Genomic DNA, 24,024 nt, shown 5'->3' on the forward strand with positions numbered 1-24,024 from the left:
AAGCAATTACAGGCATTTCTGTTACAGGGTGGGTTTATGACCCAAAATAATATGTTGTTATAATCCTGATGAAACGGGCAATTGGATCTGTTTGACGCACACCGTTACTGCTTACAGCCTGATCAGGGGTAAATGGTCTTCACCAAGAGCGGGGTTAGAACAGAGGAAGGAGCCGCAGAGAGCAGAGCTGCTGTGGCTCGGTCCCTTCACTGGGATAAAGGGCAATGAAGGCAAGGAGAGCTGAGTTAGGGAATGACAGAGGCCGCCATTCTCCAGCAACAAGCTGCATGCTGTCAAGGGCAGGATTTGCTCACTGGTATTTTTCAACTTTTGAACTATACACTAGCAGGTCTACAAAAACAAATGACTGAAATTCCCTCAGGAAATTGGTATTTCAAGTTTGACACTCTCTAGAACCAACCCTTCTCCAATCAAAATGCTTGTTTTTAATTATATTATTTCTCAAAGTGCAAGGTTTCTTAGGAACTCCAATATATATTAGAGCAAAACTATAATTGTATAACAACCTTAAAAATGTTTTTTTAAGTCATAGTATTAGAATAAAAGATAACTAAACAAACATACACTCAAATACTTTGGTACTTTCTCCCCAAATACATTCACCTTTAGACATTTTTCCAAAATGGTATAAATAAATACGGAAAAATGATGATCTACTTTTCTGCAGTAAGTTATGGAAGCAGTTAAAAAATGAAAAGGAAGAGCTACAGTTAGGATTTTGCAACTCCTCTAAAGGGTAACGCCTTCAGAAAGTGTATTTAGATTGTGCGTACACGTACCTCTGCCATATACTTCAATTCCTGAATGAAACACTCCAATTCCGATGGGCGAGGTGTACTCGTTCATCCAGTACTGAGGGAAAAAGAAAAGGTTCGGAACGCCTGTTCATTCATAACTCAGGCCCACATGACGAGAAGCCCCCGCTCCCCCGACTGAGCCCCTTTCCTGGCCCTTTTCCTCGCATCCCTGATGCTCCCGCGACACGGCCCGTTCGGTCCCGTCTCTGCACCTGCGTGAGCCCCACCTCAGGCAGAATTCCTCCCGGGTCAAAACGAAGGTCTCCGTTTGCGTACAAGCACATTATCTACGGCTTAGCGTGTAAATCATAATAACTACACCTGGCCAGGTTGGGAAAAAGTAGATATAAAAGTTCTGTTAGTGACTTTAAAAATTCACCTAACATCTGCGTTCATGGTGCTGTTACAAACACTGGTCCTTGTGTATGTAAGACTCTGGTACGTGATAGAGGTGGGTTTCCAATTAATGATAAGGGATAAATTATTAAAAATGTGTTGACAAAATTAGGCATACAAATACATATATCTAAAAATTGCAGTGTGTCTAAAAATAATCACAGAGAAGAAATAAAATAGATTAAGAAAAACTTGGGAAGAGCCAAATAAAGCAAAATCTAGAATTTTCTAGGAAAACAGCAGATATTTAACACAAACATTTACAACTTTTTACTGTGTAAAACCACATAAGATAAAAGGATAAACAAGGAGAAAAAATTTGTAACACGTATTACAAAGATCAGCATAAGAACACAAGTCTCCCCCTCCACCCCATTCTATTTGGTTCCTGCATTTCGACAGCCTGACTTCGCTGTAGGAGGGGGTAAGAGAAAACAGACACGGTTTCTACGGGTGAACTGGGGGGAAAGAGTACAGGCTGTACTCTTCTTACAACTTCTTTTTGTGGGTTGGAACATTTTCAAATAAAAAGGACTAAAGAGGACGAGGCAGTCCTTGCCTCCTTTCAACAGAAGAGACACCTCTCCCAGTTTCATGCTCTCCTGCTCCTTGCTCCCCATGTTCAGAGGGGAGAAAAGACAAGGTGACCCTTTAGTCTGCACACATTCTGGTCTTTTCCCAGGGAGGAGTATCCTTGGCAGCCACCTTCTAGGGCTTCAACTGTCTTTTCCATTTTGAGAAATCCCATTGTTTATAGTGTCTGCAACCAGTAATTTACCTGTACACTGCGGATTTCCTCAACGATAGCTCGGCAGGCTTTAAACGTTTTGTTTTGTTTTTTTTTGTTCTGGATGCTGACAGCTCTGTTTTAGTGACCTTTTCTCTTTTCACATGTGAACTTCTCTTTCAAAATACAGAATATTTCCCAAAAAGACACACACACACACACACACACGCAATGATTTATCTACAACATCTACAATAAAGCACTGGCTACAACGTTGGAACCTCTTAGTAAATTGAATATTTATTTCCATTTAATGTCTCACATCACTTAATTTTAACAATTTATCTTTTAGTTGAGCAGTAAGTAGCCTCTCCAAAGTGCTTTTATAATAAATGTCTATAACGGGAACCTAAATGTTTCATTAAGAGATAAAAAGGTTTTCATGAAAAAGAAAAATTATACATAACAGTGACTTTTGGCCAAAGGGTAAAAAGCAGGGTTAGGATGGGCATGTACTTGGCCAGAGTGGGGACCCTCAGCGCAGGTCTTTTGTTCCCTACACTTTCACAAATGAAAACGATCTCTTCCGCGCTTAGGGATTTCGTGCATAGAACTCCTGCATGTTGCCCGGGTGTGCACTCTATTATTTTAGTTTGAAATTTCCCTGCAGTCGAGACTTTATGTTCTAAAAAATAAAAGGGTGTATTCTGACCCATTTTATAAATTGGGAAGTCTGTAAAAAGAGAGAAACTTAAAAACAAGGGAAAAATGTACCACCCCAAAATTTGGCCGGCCCTTCGGAGTTCAGTATAATGAGATCCAACCTACATAAGGATTCTAAAGAATTGCTGAGACACAGCAATGAAAAATGGACACCTGATAGTTTTACAAGTGGTGGTGTTATCTCCACTCAGATGGAAAGTTGGACAATTAGGTCAAGTGTTTTTGCTCAAGGTTACAGGAAGCCCATGAGTTGAGAGGAAAAGGATTTCTTAACCAGAGAGATTTCTTTGGACAGTGTTGAATAGCCCAGGTGGCTATCCACTCCTAACATTTTTTTTTTTCAAGGCCCTGTCTTGATATTCTGTGCCAGGCAGAAATTAATGTTGATGTGGCTTACTCACTGTTAGCAATAACAAAAAGGGACTCAATAATTTTTTTGCTTTTCTGTTTCTTTTTATTCTTATCCCTAAAAAGACCCCCAAATTTAAGGGCTAATTTCTTTGAGAGATTAAAGTAACTATTTACTAGTTAGTAATCTATGAATAAACATCCCTATTTACCTTACAGAAATAAAAAGAATTGTAAGTAACCCTGTGAACAACTGTGTACCAACAAATTAAATAACAGGGATGAAATGGACAAATTCATCCAAAGACACAAACTACCAAAACTGACTCAAGGAGAAATTTAAATATCTGAATAGATTTATAATGAATGAGAATGAGAGAAGAGAGAATGAATTAGTAATTTAAAAACTACCCACAGAGAAAAAAGGCTATGACCAGATGATTTGGGTGAATTCTACCAAATATTTAAACAAGAATCAGTAACAATTCTTCACAGACTGTTCCAGAAGACAGAAGAAAAGGGAACACTGCTCAACTCATTCTGAGGCCAGAATTAACTTGACAAAAAACAAAGACACCATTAAGGGAAAGACAGATCAGTATCTCTTATGTATAGACTTAAAAATTCTCAGCAAAATACTAGCAAACTGAACACAGAAACATGTAAAATGGATTAAACACCATGAACAAGTGGGACTTATCTCAGGAATGAAAGGGGCATTTAATATCTGAAAAATCAATTAATATACCATATCAATAGAAGTTCAAAATCATCTCATTAGAAGTAGAAAAGCATTCGACAAAATCCAGCACTTTTTCATGATACTAACACTCAACAATCTGGTGATTTAAGGAAACTTCCCAACCTGAGGAAGGGCATCTGTGAAAAATATACACTAAGAGCATACTGATGGTGAACAATCTGACGCTTTCACTTTAAGATCAGGAAGAAAGCAAGGATGTCCGTTCTCCCCACTTCTATGAAATACTACACTGAGGATTCTAGCCAGTGCAATTAGAAAAGAAAAAGAAATAAATAAAATAAAAGATGCTTAGACCGGAAGAAAGTAGTAAAATCATCTCTCTTTGCAGATGACATGATCCTGCATATAGAAAATCATAAGGAGTTCACTAAAAAACTATTAAAACTAATAAACAAATTCAGTCAGGTTACAGGGTACAAGATTAATATACAAACATCAACTCTATTTCTATATACAAGCAATGAACAACAGAAAAATGAAATTAAGAAAACAATTACATTTACAGTTGCATCAAAAATATTTAGGGAATAAATTTGACAAAACAATCACATAACTTCGTATCTGAAAACTGTAAAATATTATTGAAAGAAATTAAAGGCCTAAATTAAAGGAAACACATTCCATGCTCACAGATTAGAATACTTAATACTGTTAGGACAACAATATTCCTCAAATTGCCCTGCAGAGTCACTCCAATCTTCATTAAAATCCCATGCCCTCTTTGCAGAAATTGACAGGTCAATGCTAGAAAATTCAAAAGACCTGTAATTAACAAACAATCTTGAAAAAACTGGAAGAGTCACACTTCCCGATTTCAAAACTTAGTACAGAGCTATAGCAATCAAGACTGTGTGACTGGCATACAGACAGAGAGACATACAGATGAATAGGATAGAAGAGAATTCACTTCAGAAACAAACCCTTACCCTTATGGTCAACTGATCTGACAAGGGTGCCGACACGATTCAGCGGAGGAAAGAAATAGTCTTTTTAAGAAATGGAACTGGGACAACTGACGTCCATGCAAATGGATGAAGTGGAACTCCTAACTAAAATGGGTCAAAGCCTACATGTAACATCTAAGACTATAAAACTCTTCGAAGGAAACAAAAGTATATCTTTGTGACCTTATATTAGGCAATGGTTTCTTAGCTGTGATGCCGAAAACAAAGCAACAAAATAAAAAATAAACTAGAAAAAAAATAAAAATAAAACATTTTGTGTTTTGAAGGACATGATAAAGAAAGTGTCCTTTTCTAATAATACAAAAGAAAAAGATGGTCCAACTAGTTCTTGAACTTTAATCCCCAATCTGAAGTCTTTAAATAGACTACATTCTTATTTCCAGACAGCTGCTTTCAAAAGCATGTTGAAAACAGGCTAAAAACAACACACCAAGAACAGATTAAAAAAACCCCAAACCACAGCTCTTATATGTGTTCTGGTCAGCAACGTCTTCATTCGTGAGAACAGCAGCACATCATTGATGAAATTTTTAGAATTTACATGATAAAATGAAGTAGGTGTTTTCTTTGGTGTGACTTTTCCTCCCCCCAAATGGACGCCTTCCACGGAGAGCTGGTCAGAGAGCGATGCCCTCCCAGCCCCTGGGAGGGCTTCCTCGCTCTATAATTAGCAAACACGCCTGGAAGCTCAATCTTTAAAAACCGGGCAGGCTGCCTACAGAAGACAGGCGTTTAATTCAAGGTCAGTGTGCCTTATCCAGTCCTTCTGCCTCAAAGTCCTGCCAAGGCTATGCAGCCAACATGGATGATACCTATTCTAAGTGGGAATTTAATGAGACACCTGTAAACAAATCAAAACAAAAAAAAGCATATGAGGACTGAGCTTTTACTGACTGATTTCAGCTGTGAAATGCCCCTATGGAGATTTGCTGTTGCTTTTTGTACTGAAGTAACTGCTACTCTCCCATAGTTTCAGATTTTAGAAATTAATAGTGTTCCTCAGTGCTTCTCTATGTTGGTTCCCATCCCTTGTCGTTTACTTAAACAAATGACTCACTACTGTAAAAACCTTGCACATGGCATCTCTGGAGATCAAAATCTCTGTGCAAAGCTCAACAGAACTTTTCAAACTTGCTATGTGGAAATTTCATGCTTTTGTAGAATATCCTAAAACACGGACAGTTTCTAACAAACATAGCATAAATATGCAACATGAAGTTACAGCCAAGAACGTGGATCCATGAAAAACAAACAAAGCAAGCTGCTAAATTACACAGGACTGGATGCTAGCAAGATTTCTGTTAAATTTTGGGGGTATGTCTTCACTGATTTTGTTGTCTAAATAGTAGCAGATGCCAAAAGTTTAAAATTGTATAACTGGAAAAAGTGGACAACCCAGCATAAGTTTCACAGAAAGCTGAGCTTTTGACTTGAACTGGGAACCCACACTTTCATTCCTAGAGCTCGGTCCACATGGAAGGCTACGACTGGCACTCAGGAGACGCGTTCAAGGACCACTGCTCCAAGGAAACCGCGGCGGCCGCGGTGAGGAGGCGCGTGTGACAACGCCCGGACCAGCCCTCAGCAGTGTCTCACACAAAGGCCATGGTGGGTGCAGGGGCGACCCCCAACATCAGGGCGGAGCCACACAAAGAGGCTGGTGGCTCAAGGTGACCCAGCGCTGACAACTGGATAACCCCTCAGGGATTCTAGGAGGAATCAGATTTTATCTGAGTTAGTCTGCAGTTCTTAAACCCTTCCTAACATACCACCGGAGAACAGTGAGCCAGCCAGCGGCCACCGCAAAATAGCCTCTCTCAAACCATGAGGCAGCAGCAGAGTCACCGTGACATCTCCATGCCGCCCCTGGCCCAGGCCACCCGGCTGGGCGGCTGCATCTGGTCAGCCCCGTCCCAGGCTGTCTTCCCTTAGGGTCAGGAGGGAAGCCCAGTCTCTCCCCGCCAGTGTAGGCCCCAAGGACACCGCTTCTATTCTGTCTGGATTTACTTCAGAGGTTACCGCTTGGATCAAAAAAGGTTGATCCAAGCATTACAAGTTGATGCATTTGAACTATATTGGGAAAAACACTGAACTGTGTGTGAGGAACCTGAGGTTCTTTGCTTTATTTTTTTTCATACGTACTTGATAACTTTTTAAGGTACCCATTCTGTCTCAAAAGTTTGATTCCAATTCAGGTCCTGGAGCCAGAGCACCTTGGTTCATACTCCGGCTTCTCTATTTATTAGTCACGTGACCCAGAGAAACACACCTACCCTCTCTGTACTTATAAAGTGGAGATAAACAGTATCTACTGCAGAGACCTACTGTGCAGGTTGAATGAATGAATGATATATGCAGTACTTGAAGAATGCATGACTTATAGTAAACATTAATTGTTAGCAGGAGCAAACACAATTATTTATTGACAATATGACCCTTCCCTAATATTTTTGTTCTAGCAGGTCAGTTCTGGCTATCTGTTAATTCTCCGAATTTTCAAGAATCTTCGGGAGTGGATGTCAAATAAGCGGGAGCAGTGACTCAGTGAACTGAAACGAGCCCTGGCTGTCCGGGTGTGCCTCAGTGAGTGGGTACCGGCCTGCAAATCGAAAGATCGCTATTTGGTTCCCCGTCAGGGCACATGCCTGGGTGGTGGGCCAGGTCCCCAGCTGGGGCGTGTGAGAGGCAACAGACCGATGTATCTCTCGCACATTGCTGTTCCTCTCTTCTCCCTCCCTTCCTCTCTCTCTAGAAGTAAATAAATAAAATCTTAAAAAAAAAACAAACCCAAACTGAATATAGCAAACAATGGCAGAGTTGACTCTAAGACTCCTACAAGCAATTATTCATATTCTTGAGAAATAGAGGTCTGAGTAAAAGGTCTCCATAAGGAAGGTGCTGGTCTTACAGGAGGGCTATACATCCGTGACGGACATGCGCAGAGGCCTGGAGAACCGCATCGCACTCTGGTGCTGGGACCTTCGGGCCTCGCGCTTCCCAAGACCACGGAGGTGCTAACTGGACAGAAGAGACCCAAGGAAGGACCGCTGATGGACACTGCACCTGCTCTGGTGCCAACCAGTGTCACCGGGTTAGAAGGCTTTTCAGAGCATTCTAGAGAATTAATATAATAAAAGACAAAAGGAGACATCATAGAAAAATTATCATCTTAAAATATGCGGGAAGGCAATACATAAGTATGATTGCTTTTGAACCCAATTTTGCTTCAATGCAAAAAAATGGCCTAAATATTTCCATTCATTACTTTAAAGCATTGTTTAGAGCAGAGAATGGACTGTGCTATATTGTAGCCATATACTATTAAAATGTTAAACTGTTTTTCTGACAGAGAACTTTCATTAAACTTCATTGTAGTTAGTGATTTGCCTTATTGATTTAATAAAATTTTATGCTTCCTGTTGGCCAGCAACAAAACGATAAATGTTGCCTCCAGAGTCTGAAACTTAAAACACTTCACACATCCACTGGGGGTCTGCGCCCGATTTCCTTCGAAGGCAGCACTAAATGGTGTGAGTGCATAGTACGGCCCTCCTCTAAAAACCAAAACCCGGTGTTCCCGTGGATTAAAGCAAGTGCTTTACTTAATTCCCTCCCGTAAAAAGGTGCTCAGGGAACAGAGAAGGCATTTCGATGACTGAATTAAACATCCAAAATAAACTGTAACAAGTGGAGATGGTGGGATAATTACGACGGTGCCATCTCATAGGAAACGGCCTTGATGTTCACACTGTTAAACCAGCCTACGAGGTCCTTTTGGCACCACTGGGGTGAGTCCCAGATAATCCTACAGCAGATGCTGTTCGGTAGTGAACCATATCCAAGTGCCGCCTCTGGCACCTCAGGGTTGGGCCAGTCGTAAAGCAGAGTCAAAAGGCCCTCACTGAGCGAACTGAGGTGTCCCCGCGTCTTTTTTTAGATGAAATCATGAACACCCAGGGCTGCCTGTTAACTTGCTTTATATACTGTGAGGATAGATTCTATTCCATTATTATTATTTCTAAGAAAGTGTTCAATTTTTTCACTACTAGGATTATCTAAAATAAACACATCACTCTCTAGACCTTAGGGAAAAAAATTATGTAACAGAAACATTTTCATTACAATGGTATTTATAAATTGTTGACTAGACTTTCAGTCTTTGAAAGTAATCTCTCCTGATTACAAAAGATTTGTCTCTAAGTTTTTAGTTAATAGTGTTTCACAGTTTTGTAAATGTTCTATAAAGTTTCTTTTTATTTCTTTTCCAGACACTGTAGCCAAACATCAACATACGCACTGAAGCTAGGGTGGCCGTACTTTCTAGTCCACTGCTGCCAAGTCCCTGTTTACGTCTGTTTCAGTGCAACTGTGCAGCCCGCCCCTCTTTTCTGCTCAGTGATAAATGCTAAATGTTAAGGTTGATAAATGTTAAGGTTAGCCTAAGGCTGGCTTAATTAAGGACTGTAAGTCTTCAAAGGTCCTAAGTGCTGTTCTGAACTCGTGAGTGTGAGCACACAAACTAGGTACTTACATGATAACCTAAAACCAAAGAAAATGTGGTGCACTATATATTTTCTATAAAGCTAAAGCCTCCCGCTCTTTATCGACCAGGAAAACTAATTTTCAAAAGCAAATTATTGTGCTTGCTGAAAGATTTCATTTTTAGGATCCACAACAAGCTACACACAGGATCACTGTGACTTAAGTTAGAGGAGACTAGACTTTTAACAGTCAAATCCACAGTGAACCAAATGTCCTTTAATTATCTTTTAAGACCCAATCTACTTTACATAACCCCCAGTTTACCTCTACGAGTGATGGGACATGGACAAGGCACTGTACTATCATCAATTCTTGGTCCTATGGCCACATCTATACCAGAAAAATCTCTCCTAGCAGCACTTAACTTTGTCTACAACTGGTGTCAAGTATTTTGGTAAAATCTTGAAACTTCTTTTAAGGCCTACTTGTATTTCGCCACCTCCTCAGACTGGGCTCTCAACTGCACGAGGTCCACACCTGGGCCGCACTGACTTCTGCATCGTCCATGAGGCCTAGTGCATTAGTCTTCCTGGCAGACCCTGCAAATACTGGATGCACTGAAATGCAGCAAGGAGTGTATAATGCTTTTCCTTTGTCCTGTGTTTAACTGTGACCTATGGAAAAGAACCTCTCCATTCTTTCACTCATTCCAGCAACATTTATTGCACACCTACTGTGTGCCAAGCACAAGAAGTATAGATGTGAACATGAAGTTCCTGATCTCATGAAGCTTCATTCTTGAGTGATATCTTTCAAACTGCAGGTTGCAACCTCTTAGGGGACCCTGAAATCATTTCGCTGATTTTAAATAAACCAGCATTATTTTTAAAGAACAGAAAATAATGAAATAGAACTAATCAGAGGACATCGCACAAAGCAAGGTCTTTCCTTAATATTTGGATTCAGTTATGTGTGCGTATAATGGGTACGATGTAAAATATATTCCTTGGTTGGTCCAGGATAAAACAGAAACACTGTTCTGGAAGGGCCTCCTCCTGCATCTCAGTTTAAATCTCATTTTATTTTTTTTAATTAAAACTATTTTTTTCAATTACAGTTTACATTCAACATTATTTTGTATTAGTTTCAGGTGTACAGCACAGCAGTTAGACAATAAATCTCATTTTAAATGTTTACTTACCAGCAGAGCTATAAAGCAAGTTAGACAACTGTGGTTCAGTAAAATGCATGCACACCTCCCATGCGTCAGGGACTCTGTTAGACACTAGGGAGACAGGGTGATTAATTCACAGTCCTTACGCACAGGAACTCATTAAGAATGTAAACAATCACAGTTTGGTAAGTGTTAAAACAGAAATATGTGCTTATATAGTGAATTAATAACTCATTTTTTGATGCCCCTCTAAAATGTACTTTCACTTACTTTTGTTTTTCCTAATGAGAACAGCCCATGTAACACATGTGAATCACACTAAGGATGTTCAGGCGAGTAATGCGCCCACTGTCACAGAACGCGCAGCTCAGCGACGAGCAATGAACAAGGCGGCCTGGTGGGGGAAGGGGCTGCTTCCGGGCGCATGTGCTGGGGAAGCCTCTGCTCACCCAACAAACCTTCACAAAGTAACTACTTGCGTATTTGTTAGTCTTTTAAAGGTAATGCAGTAAATTTCTGAAAGAAGTTGATTAAAATAGACATGGTCCAGTTGGAAAGCATGGTACATTATGGTGGATGGTAAATGGAGCTAAGACCTTAATGCCATCAATCTACCCATCCTCCCTCAGGATTATTCATAAATTCAAGGTCATTACACTTAAAATTGCAGTAAGTTCTTTGACAGATTGATTCTAAATTTGAAAAAATGATGTGAGATAAAGAAAATTCTGAAAGAAGCCTGGCTGGTGTGGTTCAGTGGACTGAGTGCCAGCCAGCCTGTAAACTAGCGGGTCGCGGGTTGATTCCTAGTCAGGCCACATGCCGGGGTTGTGGGCCGGGTCCCCAGGAATGGGTGCACAAGAGGCAACCACACATTGATGTTTCCTTCTTTCTCTCTCCCTTTCCCTCTCTAGAAATTAATAAATAAAATCTTAAAAAAAAAAAACCTCTGAAAGAGAGTAAGACCACATATCAAAATACACCAGAATACCGTAGTTAAACATCTGATAAAGGTGCAGGAAGAAACCAAAGAGATGAAAAGCAAAGAAGGTCAAGAAATAGGCTTCTGTGGCCATGGTAATTTGGTACAGGATAAATGTGACACAGACCTCCAATTAACAAGAGGAGCCATGGATCATTCAATAACCAGTGTTGGGATAATTGGCTTTGCACTTGGGAATAAACATATAGATTACCTCTAATTTTGGACTAGGGAAAGCCCTTCTAGGAACAACATGAAGCTGAAAGGTCATGAACAACAACAGTGTTGACCACATGTAATTCAAAATTTCTGTAAGGCTAAAGACACTGTAAACGTACTTAATAGCTTAAAAGGGGATTTTAACTTATCTACTGTCATTTCGTAATTTATATGCTTGGTCCTACTGGTCTTCATTTTACACTTTTCTCTTTTTGTTTTTCTCTTCTCCCCTATGCACTCTGCTGTTTCCCATCTAGACTGACTTTATCTCAGAGATACTTACATTTACCTGAAAAAAAAAATTACACAAACGCTCCAATACAATTTTCCAACACCGACAAAAATCAATTGTATCTACCAGCTTATCTCTTACGCGCTGGGTGCTTCTGCCTTCTTCCTCACCCAAGGTTTCGTCAATATAATTTGAGACAACGTTTTTAAACATCATGTCCATTCTCTTTGAAGAGTACTTCTGGATACTGGTATTGTTTTTAACCATATACACATTAGAATGCACGTCCAACAAGTGTGGATGCCCGTGGCTTTTTCTTTTAAACTGTCGCCACCTCATTCTTCAGTTCTTGAGTTACTTGTTCACTCCCGAGGTCCCTGGTCCCGCCTATGTCCTTTTGCACACGGACGACAACTTGAGCAGAGACAGCATTCAAATAGGAATGGCCTCCCTTCCAACACTCTGTAGTCAGTTCCTTTCTAGTAACTTTGTTGCCTGGGTGTATTTGTGGATTTTTGCTTTATGCTTGGCATCTGAAGGTTAAACCAGGCTTTGGCTGAACGATCCTAAGTTAAGAAAATTCTGCCTAGCGCTCGATCCTTTCGGGGGTTGACACTGACCCTTCTGCTGCGGGTCTGAGAGACTTTCTAACTCTTGCTGTTTCCCTTCGGTCTTCAGGGTGCTGCTCAGTGACCGCCCACTGTGGCTTTAAACTCAGCGACGGCGCCTGCGGCCTCTGTGCAGCGTCACCCGAACCCCACACTGCTCCCTCCTCGGCGCTCGCCTGCTCTATTTCAAGGAACTTCAGGAGTCTACTTTGAGAATATAATTCAAACACCCCCTAAAAACTTTCTGTATAAAGAGGTACATGGCCTGATTAATCCTCCGCACTTGTGTACTCTCTGCCTGGAACACCCCTTGCCCAGACAGCCACCTTTCAGGAAGGGGCCTTCTGGGTGGGGCCTTTCCCGACCCGACCACGCTGCCTGAAACTGCGGTGGGGAGGCACCACGCCGTGGGCGCCAACAGTGTCCGTCCCCGTCCTGGCTTTGCGTTCCTGTTTTGCCCTATTGAACTCCATATAACCTATATTTTACTTATTCATTAAACTTATTCTGGTAATAGATGGCTCAGGTATATGTATTTTTCTGGATAAAAACTTCAAAAAAGCAAAAAAAAAATCCCACTTTATCACTGGGGGGAAAAGAATATTATACAAAACATACCAATTCTTTCCAAGTTAACTTTTAGGTTTAGTGCAATTCCAATTTAAAAATACTTTATGGACTACTGGGTATATATCCAAAAGAACTAAAAGCAGGCACTTGAATAAGTATTCATATACTTACATTCACAATAGCCAAAGGAAGAAGCAGCCCAAATGTACATTGATAAACAATGGCTAAACCAAGTGTGGTATTACGTATAACGGAATAAACATTACTCAGCCTTAAAAAGGAGGGAATCTCTGACACATGCGGCAACATGGATGCACTTGCAGGACACCATGCAAGGTGACATACGCTATGAAAAGACAAATACTGTACGACGAGCCCACTCAGGGGAAGCATCTCGCGGGGTTCAGAGACAGAAAGCAGCGCGGAGGCAACGCAGGGCCGCTGGAAAGGAGCAGCCGGCGCTGCTCAATGGATCAGCTACTATGGAACTACGCAGCTAAAGACGGGTAAAACGGAAAACTTTATGTGTTTTTAAACACAGTTTAAAAACACAAAAAGATTAAAAAATGTATTTTTTTCAGAGAGCTATATAAAGTATTCATAGAAAAGGAAGTGACTAATAGTCAAGAAAACTTAGGAATGTAATCAAAGGAAACTGGCCCAGCCACGCTGAGATACTGTGGGATTATAACCAATGAAGCAGTGCAGCAGTGAGCAGACTCACCAATCTGTGTGGGCAAGGGTTTAGGATTGTAAGGATGCTAGCACAGCTAGGGAGGAAAGACGTTCATTTTAAATAATGTGGGATCAATTAATTAGTGACTTGATGTTTTGGGGTAGGGGACTGTCACAATCATATACCAATACACATTCTAGAAAAATTGAAACAAAATTATTTTCATGTATCTCATGTCCCTTCATTATGTTCCTGCCTTTCTTATACTTTAAGATTTTGGGGGGCAATCTCCCCTTCACATTCTGTCAGCCGACTGGGTGACACTGAAACGATAATGTTGCTTTATAATTTAAATAATCTTGTAGAAAATCTGACAGTCAACAAAGGCAAAGTACAAGTACATCCTGTTAAGAAAAATCCATTTAACCAAAGAAATCACCTGAGATAGGCTTTTCTTGGTATTTAAAAGTATTTCATTTACAGGTTTCACTAAATTCTGCTTGGTTAACGTTATCCATCAGCATAAGCGTGGCCTTGGAACTGACAGACACCAGGCTGAAGGGGCCTGTAGTCACCGACATGCTTGGACCCTTAACATCTGTGTTTCTGCTGATCATAAAAGGCCTCCGCACATTATTTTTTTGAATACTTCTAATTTTCCCTCCTAAGTTAGTATTTATTCCACGCCACGTCGAGAGACTGCCAAGAGGGAACAGTGGACACGTGGGTTTAGAAAACACCTTTCACAGGCCGTGTGGTGGGCAGAGGGGCTCCAGGACCAGCGCGTGTGTTACCTGATGTGCAAAGGGACTTTGCAGGTGTGATTAAAGTTAGAGACCTTAAGATGGGGCGACTGCCCTGGAATACCTGCCTGGGTCCCATCTAATTGCACGAAGCATTGGAAGCAGAGAACTTTCTCTGGACAGAAGTAGAGCCGGTGCGGCAGAGGGGAGGGCAGACATATCTAAAGAGTGAGAAGGACTCAATGCACTTCCGCTGGTTTGCAGATGATGAACGCAGATGGGGAATGCAAGGCACTTCGAGCAGTTGGGAGAGGGTCCCAGGGGACAGCCAGCGAGGGCGAGATCTCCACCTTACAACTGCGAGCAGCTGAACTCTCCCCCATTCTGAACGGTCCCGGAAGCAGACACACCCCCAGAGCCTGAGCTGGCTGGCGCTGTCCCTGCGGCCGCCAGACCCGAAGCAGAGCAGCCGCCCGGCCCACCTGGATCCTGACCTACGGAAGTGTGAGATGACAAACCAGCTACATGTGCGGCCATTTATTCAGCAATGGAACACAAGTGCACAAAGAGACTGAATTCTTTTCTCATGTAAATGAAACAAAAAAAAAGGTATTGCCACGGATCATGTAGGAGGACAGATTTACGATTTTATGACTGTCCTTGTTTTTTTAGCTAGACTCATGGGTCACTATTTCTACGTCAAGTGGTAGAAGTGGCACTGGCCCAAGACACATACTCAGTACAAGAATTTAAGACTAGTTTCTATTAACTAGTCAATCCATGTTAAAATTCAGGAGCTGACACTGTTTTCGGAAAGATTATGTTCCAGGGAGTGACTAAGATCCAACTTCAAAAAATAAACAGATTAAAAACATTTCCTCAGCCTAATCCCATGGTGCTTTAAAAAACAAAACAAAACAAAAAATAAAAAAACTATGGAAAAGAAGAATATTTGGTATTTTTTGCATCTCATTCCCATGATCTCCCCCTGCCTCCAAAATCTGGCTGCCCTATTCCAACAACAAAAGCTAAAATCCAGCAGCGCATTAAGAGAAAGTCCAAAGGAAAAAAAAAATACTGAAATAGCTATTTGGCACAAAAAGAAGGGGAATCAGAGGACCATGTCATGCTCTTTAAGTAGTGCTACCTTTCCTGATAAAATTGCCTAACTGAAATCCCGTTCCTCGGTAAATGTTTACTACCAGAACACCGTACAGCGACAGGCCCTGTTGTAGACTCTGGTGACAGTAGGTTGCTATCGAAGGACGCAGCCTAGCGGGATGCACAGCAGTCACGTACGGGCAGCGACTGAGACAGGTAGGAAGCACAACCAGGGCACAGAGCTCGCCCGAGCCTGCCGAGGAAGGGCTCAGCTACAGCCACGAGGAGAAGCTGCGCTGACTGCTTTTTGAAGGAGGACACCTCAGAAACAAGGACTGGCACGTGCAAAGATCCTGAGGGGCGCACTAGTGCAGGACAGCCTGCTTGGGTATTTAAAGTTTCACTATGTGAGCGTCGCGGGTGTCGAGTGGGGGGCGGGGGAGCAACGGGGGTCGGCAGATGTGCCTCTAACAGTCAGGTAGGGTTACATCATCCAGGGCATTAGACTTTATCCTGCAGGTGAACGTGCAGCAGAATAGCACAGTCACTTATGAATCAGAAAGCTCCCTCTGGTAACAGAAGATGGATTAAAATGAAATAATACCAGAGGATGAAACTAGTAGAAAGGCTTTCACGGCACACAAACAGATGATAGGGCTTGAACTGGTGAAACAACAGCAGGAATGAGGGATCAGGCAACCAGTTTAAAGAATCCTCAGGAAAAAGAAAAGTGACAGACATCGCAGGTCCCCAGTTACCTGCCATCTCCCCCTCCCTGCCTTCCTCACCCCCCACTCACCAGAGAGCGGGAGGAGCCAGGCAGCCTCTTTCTCGGCTCCATCGTCGGCTCCATCGTCGTCAACAGGGGGACAACTGTGGACAGTCCCTTGGGAAAGAGGTGGCTCCAGCAAAGCCTTTTCCCTCTAGTCCAAGGAGAGAGGTGCATGTAGAGAAAAGCCTGCTCACCTGTCTCCCTTCATGTCCTCCTGGAGGATGACGCTGTGCTTGCTGCTAGGACGGTCATTTTATGGCGCTGAGGACACCGCAACACAACCAAGAACAAAAGCCAGCGCGCGAGGAGAGCAGAGCAGGAGGATGCAAGTCTGGGCGCCGAGGATGCGGCCGATGGGTGGACCGACCCCGCGTCTGTCGTCTGTGGACTTAAGTGCCTTCCAGTCACTGACTGTCGAGCTCTCTGTTACTTTCCGACAGAATCCACCAGACGACATCAGAGGGACAGGGCCTGGTGACTTACTGATTATGAAAGGTTTGCAATAAAGAGGAACTTGGTTTTACTCCCAGGGTTCTGGCTTAGGAAACAAAGTAGAAGAAGGTGCTAGTTCTCAAGCTAAAATTGCACCAGAGAGGTTGGGAGGGTGGGGAGGGCTGCTGGATGGAGTAAAGGGGGAGAGTCTGAGGTGCGGAAAGGAGGAAAGGGAGAAAGTTTGTTCCCGGACATACTGCTTTAGAGGTATCACGGAGTCATTTAGGTGAAGAGCATGTGTAGATGGGTCTGGAACACATTCGAAAAGCCTGACTTGGACCTGCAGATCTATGGGAAGTCGGATTCTGTCACATCCGCATGGCCCCACAGCCTCCTGGAAGAGTGCAACGGAGATGGGGCGGGGTCAAAAGAACGGAGTCCGGGCCAAACGCTCCTTATTTGAAGAGTTCTAGAAGGTGTTTCTTTTTTATTAAGAAGCTGGCCATGAAGATGTATGAATGCTATTTAAAAATAAAAAGAAATTCTACAGATTGCATCTACAAACATCACACTGCCCTATATTTTTTTTTAAGAAAAGTTCCATTAGTAGCCACGATAATCTGAAAAGCGCATACTCTGGAACTGTGACAGAGGAAGACCTTGTGCTAGAGCGACTGCACCAGAGGCTGTCCCAGCAACTGAAATTAATCCGAATCCCTCGCTTTACTATGTAGGCCAGCCAATCAGGGATATGTGAATAACCTTATTCCCAAGACTCAGACAGTAACTCCGAGACATGTTTTATTGGTGGCAGAATATCCCAAAGTACAAAGAGAAACATAATCACTGAGAAGGCGGCAAGCAATAATTTAGCAGCACGGTGTAAGATTAGGTAACCTTATGAGGATTATATTATTCCTCCATGAGAAGTTAATACAGGTGACCCTGATAGAATGGCTGTGTGCGTGGCGGAGTTACGGCAGAAAAGAAATGATCAGCAACTCCCCACCTAGTGAGCAGGAGCCGGTGACGGCCTCACAGACAGGACACACAAGGATCCGCGGCAAGAGGTCCCCATGAACAGTGATTATTAGTGCGTGTTTACAAAGTCTGGACCAGACAGACGGCTGCTGTGCTAGGCAGTACAGGCCACAGCGCTCCTCATCAAAGGCACGTATGATGCAGAGGAAGTATGACCAAAGATAAAAGGAATATGCCTTTGACATCAAGCAAAAATGTTTCAAAAGCCAAGACTGACTTGAGCAAAATGAGTATAAGAGATACATTGTACCTCAACCCACTAGTCTTAATTCTAAAAGGCAACTCTGATCCTGCTGCTCCTGACCACAAAAACTACCCCCCTCCCCCCCGCCCGCGGTGGTCCCTTCCCCCCGCTCCCAGGCTCATGGGCCCTCCAAGCCCTTCATTCCAGCCCCCAACTAAGAAAAGTTCTAATCAGACTTTCAGTTTTGTCTCCTTTCATGCACCCTATCCTCCAGTTGTTCTGGACCAGCTGCCACTTCCCAAATCCAACCTGTGTTTCCTACCCCTGCCATTCCATTCAGGCTGAGGTTCTCCGCCTGGGAGCTCCTATTGATCCTAAGTTCCCCTTCATCTTCCAGCATTTCCTGGTCCTGCAGCCTCACAGTCCCTCTTTACCATCTTGTTCTGCTCTTACCGTGCTATTCTCCCTTGGATTGTTACTACTGTTGCACCTCTCCTATGATATTCTAAATTCCTTAAAGAAGAAAGGATAATTAATTCATTTTTGCGACTTCTACAGGGTTGTAATTAAATAATTGTAGCTTGCTTGAATTAGTGACCTGAGACCATCATAAACCAAAGCCCTCAAAAGCACATACAAAGACAAATTTAAGAGAAGTCTAATAATTCAGCTATTTCAGTCACATGCTTCCTTTCCTTCCTCTTGAGAGGAAAAAGCAATATATAAGAAATACAAATGACAATACTCAGCAGAGAAAACACTGACTCAGACCACGGTCTGGATCCCAAACCCTCCGTACTCGTAGACAGTTACCTGGGCCGGTCCAACCCTTTCCCCTACCAGCTTCCTCTGTCACCACCTCTTCCCGAAAATGATGCAAGAAACAAGATCTTTGTTAGCTTGTTAATACTGTTAACATCTTTGAGAACATTGCTCCCTTTAAAATATACTGGTTTTAATATCTCTAGCTTTTCATACATTTACTACAATTACCAATGATTTTTGTGATTCACAAAATACCTAAGGTGTAAAGAAACCCACCACATGCCAAAACAAAGTATTTTCGGTTTTATTTAAAAACCAAAACTATTCTCTCCCTCTATTTTCATGCATCTCATTTAGGCTATGAAACTGCAGCCTCCTGGCCACCGCGTAACCCTCCTTGACAGAGAGGTTTAACAATCCAGAAGACAAGGCACGCTCAAGGGCAGGATAGATCTTGAGGGACGATTTGTAATAGTCTTGAATAAACAAGAAATCAAGTTCAGATCACTGGGGTGGGGGGTAAAAAGATAGTAAAATGGCAATTAAAGTCTTGAAAAACAAAGGTATCCAGCTGAGCACAAAAAGTTTAAATCTAGAAAATTATTTCTTAACCAGTGCCATAGGCCTAAGACCTTACAAAGTGTCGTGGTTTTTTGGGGGGATCTCTAATTCTGCTTATTCTCCTCTGTAACTTTATCATGTTTCACTTTTCTCAATATGCCAGCCTCCAAGCTCTTACGTGAACTCTGAGAACTCACCTCAAGTCCTGGGCAGTCTCTATGCCCTCCTGACATAATTCCCAGGTTAGGAGGGGAATTTCCACCCTCCCTACCCCCAAGAGCTTATACTGTAAACTCAAACTTATGCAAGGAAAGAAAAAGTTTAGAGCTGTGAATGAGAACCAAGACTTCTGACCGCTAGTATTTCTGTTCTTCTACATCTTCAAGGCACTACAAATAATGAAGTGGACTTTTTCCTTTGCCAATCCACTTACAAGGGATTTTAAGAAAAATCAAGAAATTACAAAAGCTAGGCACACAAACCCAAGCACACATCCAACTGCGACGATGATGCTCTACTGGATGTTTCAAGCACAATTATAAGGCAAAGCAATCCTTGGACTCCATTCTCCGTGCTTCAAAGTGAGATGACATAATAAACAAGTTCTGCCCTTCCCTCTCCTGTGGTCACATCAAATACCTGTTGCATCACCTGGCAAGTGGTCTTCAAAATCTAGGAAAGGATCTCTGAATAATTCAGCTGGGCCCTTTTCCTGATAAATTTTAGCCTCGCTTATTTTAATGAGGTTGCTTGGAGGCTTGGGAGCGTTGGCTGCTGTGCACCCTTGCAGGGATGCTGGCATGGACCTCGACAGTTGGGACTTTCTGGACTTGCAGAGGGGCTTTTGAGAGTTTTGAGACTTGGGCATGAAGAGAGATGTCTGGTTCGGCAGAAGGAGAGGCGCGCAGGAGCGAGGACCGCGGGCAATCGACAGGGGGGAGTGGGCAGCCCCGGGGTCCCCGCGGTGGCTGGCATGGGGAAGTCCGACCTGCGACGGAAGCGTTGCGGAAAGGACACTGCTCGCCGGCCCAGGTGTCGGGCCCAGGGCCGGGGTTCGAGCCAAGCTGGGGGCGCGGGAGAGATTCCAGCCGACCCGAGCCCTGGCCAAAGCCCTTGGGCGGACTGGGCAGCACTACCACGCTCGAGGATTAGAAAATAATAATACTCCCCTCCCCCCACCCCGGGAACTAAGCTGGAGGCGGAGAGCCGAGGCAGGAAGCGACGGGGCCGGGGTCCGAGCCCCGGCGGCAGGAGGATGCCAGGGCCAGGCGGGGGCCGCCAGGGGCCGCACTCACCATGTCGTACACGTTGAGCACCACTAACTGGTTAGCCCCCATCCTCCCCGCGGCCGCCGCCTCGTCCTCCAGCCGCTCCGTCTCCGCGGGGCCGAGGCCGCTCCCGCCCCCGCGGACGCTTCAGGGGGCAGAGCCGGGCACTAAGCGCACGGCGCGGCCCGCGGCAGCCGGCGTAGGACCATCGGGAAGCCGGGTCGCTCCAGGGCGCCGCCGACAGGACCCTCTGCGCCGACGGGGCCGACCGGTGGCGGGCCCGCTCGCGCTCAGGCACCTCCCCTAGGCGGCAGACACGTGGGGAAAGGCGGGGCCTGGACGAGGGGCGGGCGCCGGGGGCTCCGGGGGCGGAGCCATCCCGGCGCCCGAGCGGAGCCCGCCTGCGCTCTGGCTCTCCGCGGCCGCACCTCGGGACCTAAGATGGCGCAGCCTCCGCGGCCCTCCTCCTTGGAGGAGCGGAGTTCCAGGGAAACTCTAGTTCCCAGCATGCCGCGCGGGTCGCGACCCTATCCAGACCAGGGCTTCCCGGGAGACTACAGTTCCCAGCATGCAGTGCTTGGGATCTGCGCCAGATTCTTTGCGGTCCGCCCTTGGCAGGAGGTGAAGTCTTCGATGTTTGACACCCGCACCCCACCCCCTCGCCCCCTTCACTGGTGCTGCTATTAGTTCTGCAGCGTTGAGCCCGGGGAAGCCAATGAAATGTGGCAACAGACTATAGCAATGACCTGTTTTTCCAAATCCCTTCTCACTTTTCTTTTTGCAAGGGGCGGTGGTGAGGAAATAGAGGAAGGTGGGTTACTGGGGGTGCGTGGGGTGTAACAGACATCCAATTGATCCTCAGTATGGAATTTTACATTTTAAGAAACTGTCCTGCTGAGATGGGAAGAGAGCGCAGTACACACAAGTCAGAACAACCCTAGCACACAGTTGGTGGCTTTGCATGCATTCAACAAATATTTGTGTGGCTATCATGCGCCAGGCAGTGTTGTAGGCCTTGGGAAATACGGTAATAAACAGGAGGGAGGACAAAATATTGGCGGCATGCCCTTTGCAGAAAATAAAATAGGATGAATTGGTTGAGAGTAATCTTAGAATGGCTGCAGCGTCAAGGTCTCTTGACAAGGTGAGGTTTAAGCTGAGAACGGAATGACAAAAAGCCAGCCTTACAAATATCAGGGGACAAGTATCCCATTAAAAGGAAACCTCAGAGCTCATTGATCCAACTAATTAGGAAGGTGCTCGACAAGTGCACACCAAAAGGTAGCTTAGATATTGGGGGTAGTGGGGAACACAGAAAATTAGAGATCTTTGGAATATTTTGGAATTACAGTCTACAAGATCTGCTAACAGGCTGAGTGTTGAGTTTGTTAGGGAGAGAACATTCAAGTATTACTTCTAGCTTTTCAACTTAGGAATGGAGAGGATGGTGGTGCCATTTATAAGATGTGAAAATTGGGAAGAACAGGTTGGGAGCGGGGGAGTGAAGAGTTATGGTTTGGTCATGTTAGGTTGGAGATACCTTTTAGACATTGATAATGTCAAGTAGGCATTTGGGTAAACTGCAAGCCATGGGAATGATTGGATTATCTGGGAAAAGTAGATAAAAAAAGAGAGAAAAAGTGACACTGGAAAAGCAGGTGTTCATGCTACCTGTTGCTACCAGAACCAATAAGTAGAGACAAGGATTGAATCTTTATAGGTGCTTTATTCAGATGGCCAGTGCCCTGAGAAGAAGGCGGGTTATGTACCCTGAAAGACCGTCTTATAGCTCATCTCCAGCCAACTGTTTTTATACAGAGAATAGTGCAGTAAGAGGTTTGGAATTCAGGAAAAAAAGCAGGTAAGGGGTTTGGAATTCAGGGAAAAGGTTAATCAGAGTAAAGTTGCAGTCTGGCAATATTCCTGGCATCCTTTCATCAGCTGACAGGTGATTCATTATCTGCATCCTGTTATGCAGACGTCCCCTCCCTGGAGCACAAAGGCTCAGAAACCATCTCAATCGCTTGCACAAAGGTCGAATTGCTTATGGGTCTTCTGGAGTCAGGGTAGGACTGGTCATAAATTCCAGTTCCTGGGACAAGAGCTTTCTGCATGTATTGATCACTAAGCCTATTAACTATAACTAAAGCTAAAAATGTTTAAGTGTTTTGAGATCCCCGATCAAAAAGGGTCAAAGATAAAGCTCTCAGACCCTTCATTTAGAGGTCAAGTAGAGGAGGAAGAGGGGCTGTGATGCAGGAGAACATGGTAACAGGAGCCACAAGACTATTAGACTCAGCAATACGGAGGTTACTGGTAGCTTTGACGTGAACCATCTCAGGGGAGGGTTGGGATCCAAAGAACATTGGAATGGTTTGAGGAGTGAATGTAAGGGAAAGAAACGGAGACTATAGCAGCTTAGGGCAATGATGGGATAGGTCTGTGTGGTCAATGGAAGGCATTTTAAAGATGAGTGTATTATGTTATATATGTATGTAAAGAGAAAAATGGGGGGGATGGGTGGAGAAACTGGTGATGTAGGGGAGAGGGTGAGATTCCCAAGGGCCAGGTAAGAAGGGGAAGAGATCCACCCAGTACAATTGGAGGGGCTGGCCTTTGGTAGGAGGGATGCTTTGTCTATAGTGACAGCACATAAGGTAGATGCAGGTGCACAGTGATGGCATAAAGGACATAGAGATCAATGAAAGCAGGTTAGAAATTTGGGGGTGGGGAAATGAGGGTATTCTCTTCTGATTTGCTTTGACTTTTCTCAATGAATAAGAGACAATATGATCATTGGAGAGTCAGAGAGGGTAGAGAGGGAGTGGAAGGAATTTGGAGAGAAGAAGGTGTAAAATTGGGAAAACTCTCGGAAGATAGAGTTGAACTGCCAGGCAGTGTTGAGTGGCCGTACGTGCTGTGTGCATGCTTGGTAGCTGACTGTCCTCAGACAGGTTGTAGACAATGTTTTAAAGTTTATTTTTGGTGTACCCGGCTGCTTTGTTTCCTGTCCCCACGGTGGCCTTCCTTTCCACCTAACCCAACGGAGCAAACAGCAGATGTGGGGAAAGTCGCCGTGCATTAACACCTCAGTTGGTTCTAGCTACACTGCTTGGCTCAAACCATGGCTTCACTTCGCCTCGCCCTCTACAGTCTCCCTTTGCCCCTTCTGAGCTCATCTACCCTCTCAGCTGAAACTATCAATGCGTGCTGACCACTCTGATGCCCTCATCTCCTAATCCCTTCTTTCCTGACCATAAGGCCGGTACAACCGGCAGCCTGTTGGACTTCTCCACCAGATATGTTAGTTTCCCGTTGCTGCTGTGACAAATGACCACGAACTTAGTGGTCTAAAAACGACACAACACACATTATCGTACAACTCTGGAAGTCAGAATTCCAGAATGGGTCTCCTTAGGTTAAAAATCAAGGACCATGTTCCTTCTGGAGGCTCGAGGCTAGAATCTCCTCCGT

The 24,024-nt window shown here is 43.9% G+C and overlaps 1 protein-coding gene across 2 annotated transcripts in view; it reads right to left on the reverse strand.

Annotated features, from left to right (window-relative positions):
- Positions 1 to 20,853, reverse strand: part of DESI2 (desumoylating isopeptidase 2) — a 30,383-nt gene extending 9,530 nt beyond the window's left edge. For both annotated transcript variants that reach the window (XM_054576687.1, XM_054576686.1), the window contains exons 1-2: positions 20,578 to 20,853; positions 801 to 873 (exon numbers count right to left, since the gene is read on the reverse strand). In XM_054576687.1, the coding sequence (XP_054432662.1) occupies positions 801 to 873; positions 20,578 to 20,619 (115 nt within the window). In that variant the 5' untranslated portion in view covers positions 20,620 to 20,853. The remainder of the gene's footprint in view (positions 1 to 800; positions 874 to 20,577) is intronic.
- Positions 20,854 to 24,024: the final 3,171 nt, after the last annotated feature.

This window comes from Pteronotus mesoamericanus, unplaced genomic scaffold (genome assembly GCF_021234165.1).
Source record: "Pteronotus mesoamericanus isolate MK-2021 breed Mesoamerican mustached bat unplaced genomic scaffold, CSHL_Meso_final contig_347, whole genome shotgun sequence".
NCBI classification, from domain to species: domain Eukaryota; kingdom Metazoa; phylum Chordata; class Mammalia; order Chiroptera; family Mormoopidae; genus Pteronotus; species Pteronotus mesoamericanus.